The sequence below is a fragment of the Bison bison genome, unplaced genomic scaffold (assembly GCF_000754665.1).
Source record: "Bison bison bison isolate TAMUID 2011002044 unplaced genomic scaffold, Bison_UMD1.0 scf7180017864367, whole genome shotgun sequence".
Classification (NCBI taxonomy): Eukaryota; Metazoa; Chordata; class Mammalia; order Artiodactyla; family Bovidae; genus Bison; species Bison bison.
In genome coordinates, this window is record NW_011494939.1 from 5,837,038 (window position 1) to 5,839,250 (window position 2,213).

General features: G+C 55.1%; 1 protein-coding gene across 2 annotated transcripts in view; it reads left to right on the forward strand.

The window, feature by feature from the left end:
* The window catches only part of FAM131A (family with sequence similarity 131, member A), an 8,995-nt gene that overhangs the window by 360 nt on the left and 6,422 nt on the right, over window positions 1-2,213 (forward strand). The window contains exons 1-2 of one of the 2 annotated variants that reach the window (XM_010855703.1): window positions 1,174-1,507; window positions 2,152-2,212. The exons of the other annotated variant lie outside the window; for it this stretch is intronic. Of the exons in view, the coding sequence (XP_010854005.1) occupies window positions 1,420-1,507; window positions 2,152-2,212 (149 nt within the window). The 5' untranslated portion in view covers window positions 1,174-1,419. Of the gene's footprint in view, window positions 1-1,173; window positions 1,508-2,151; window position 2,213 lie in introns of those variants that run through there. 2 annotated transcript variants of the gene reach the window in all.

Below are 2,213 nucleotides of genomic sequence, written 5' to 3' on the forward strand. Positions count from 1 at the left end.
CACTGGGGAGGCGGGCCCGGCAGGAGGAAGGAGCGGGCCGAGCCGGGAGGGGGGTAAACCGATTCATGCTCGCTCCTAAGGCCTGCTACTGCCTCTGGGCTCTGCAGGGTGGACTCGTGGTCTTTCCTCTTGCATCCCCACCGCTGAGGGTGGCAGGAGGCGCACAGCCTAGAGAAGGGCTGCTCAACCCTCTCCAGCTCGTGGCGACTGACCTTGCATGCTCACTCACAGTCACCTCCCCCTCTGCCTACACCTCTCCTCTCACTGTCCTGGGAGTGGCCCTATGCTGGGAACCTGTCTTCTCCTAGCTGTGTCCCAACCCCCTTCAGGAGGTAGCCTGCAGACGCTGGCCAAGCATCCTACCATGGAGTTTTTGACCAAACTTATTACCCACTTAAGACTCCGTAGGTTGATGAAGGGGACTGCAGCCTCATTTGGGGGCACCTGTGAACACCTGATCACCTCTCATCTGTAAAAAACTGTTTTAGTCCCCTGACCCCACTCCCAACAAAAACAGAACTCACTCTGCCCTGTGGAGGGAAACAGGAGCCCAGAGGGAGGCTGTCGGGGCATCCTTTCCACAACTGCTGACCACTGCCTGGGCCTTGGTTCCCATAGATTGTGGTGCACACTGGGGCCTGGCCTTAGTTTAGTGTCTGAGGTAGGCCAGCCTACTTTACTCCCGTGTCATGGATTTCCCCAGGCCTAAAGCCAGGCAGTAACTTGTGACGTGTGTAGGGTTGGGTTTGGAATGAGTCCTGGGCTTTTAGGGCAGGCGGTCAGGCACAGAGGCCTTAGTGTGGGTGTTACTTGAGGTTCTTTGGGACTGAAGACTCTAGCTGAGACATGTATTTGACTGGGGTTCCCATGAGGAATTCTAGGATTTGTAGTCTTAAATTAATCTCATGACTTTTGAAGCTGAGAAGCAGCAGGCTGCTCTGATCCCTCTGGCCCTGCTAAGGCTTGGCGTTCAGGAAGTCATTCCCTCCTGCAGTCAGGAGAGTTTGGCTGACCCCATGACTGGCCTCGAGAGCCCTGATTAGGTACCAGCTGGGGGCCAGGGCTGGCCTGTAACCTTGTGTCTTCCTTCTGGTTGGTAGCGTTTCTGGGGACCACCAGCTGGCTGAGGCTCAGGGACAGAGACGGCTGCTCCAGCTAAAGGTCAGTTGTGATGTACAATTGCCTGTTGGCACTGTCTAGGGGATGGGCCTCAGCTCCTGAGCTCCAGAGAGCTCAGCTGGGCCCAGGCACTCCCACCTCCTCAAAGCCATGAGGCAGAGTGTTCTCCTTCTGTGACTAGGCACAGGTTCCAAGTGGGGAGGGGACTGGCTCAGCATCCGGAGCCAAAATAGGAATAGAACTGGGAGCTGAGCCTGGAGCGGTTCTGGGCTTTTGGTTCTCTGCATCAACACAGCCAGCATGCCTATGATTTCTGTGCTGGGCAAAATGTTTCTGTGGCAGCGTGAAGGGCCCGGAGGACGATGGACTTGTCAGACAAGTCGAAGAGGTGAGGCCAGGGACATAGATGTGATTTGGGAGGTGATGGGAAGCTGAGGAGTAGGATGCTCAGGTGGCAAGAGGAAAATTACTCTGGGTAGCTATTGGGAACCAGGCTGAGATAGGAACAGACAGGCTGGGGCCAGACAGGGCATCAGGAAAAAGCCTTAGGGGACTGGGACGAAAGTCAGAAAAATCACAGGTTTGTCAGAAAAGAAGAGTGAAGAGCTGCGCACAAGCTGAGGCTGGCCAGAGGAAAGAACCATAGTGAGCTTGTAAAGGGTCCAAGTTGGTGGTGGGGAGAGGGGGTGATGTTGGTGGAAGAATGTGGTGTGTTTTCCAAGAGGAATGGGTAGGTTGAGAAACCTGAGAAGGTTTGGAACTTATCAAAGTTGAGGTTTCATACCTAGGGTTTTGATAGAATATATCTTGAGGAAGATGGTGGGGAGTGTCTGCCACAAAATGGCCCCAGAGGCCTGAAGGTCAGTGCTGTGAGGATAGGGGCTTTCAGGCTTGTGGAGAGCACCAGGTGAATGCTCAGGTTCTAGGGGCTGGGGGATGGGGTACGGAGAAATGATAAGGGAAACACCCGATGAAAGTGGGGATCTCGGCAGAAGTAGGAGCCCAGCTGAAAGCCTTTCCCCCACCCCTCAGTGGCATCGGACCCCGCGTGGGCTGTGGAGTGGATCGAACTTCCTCGAGGCCTCTCTCTGTCT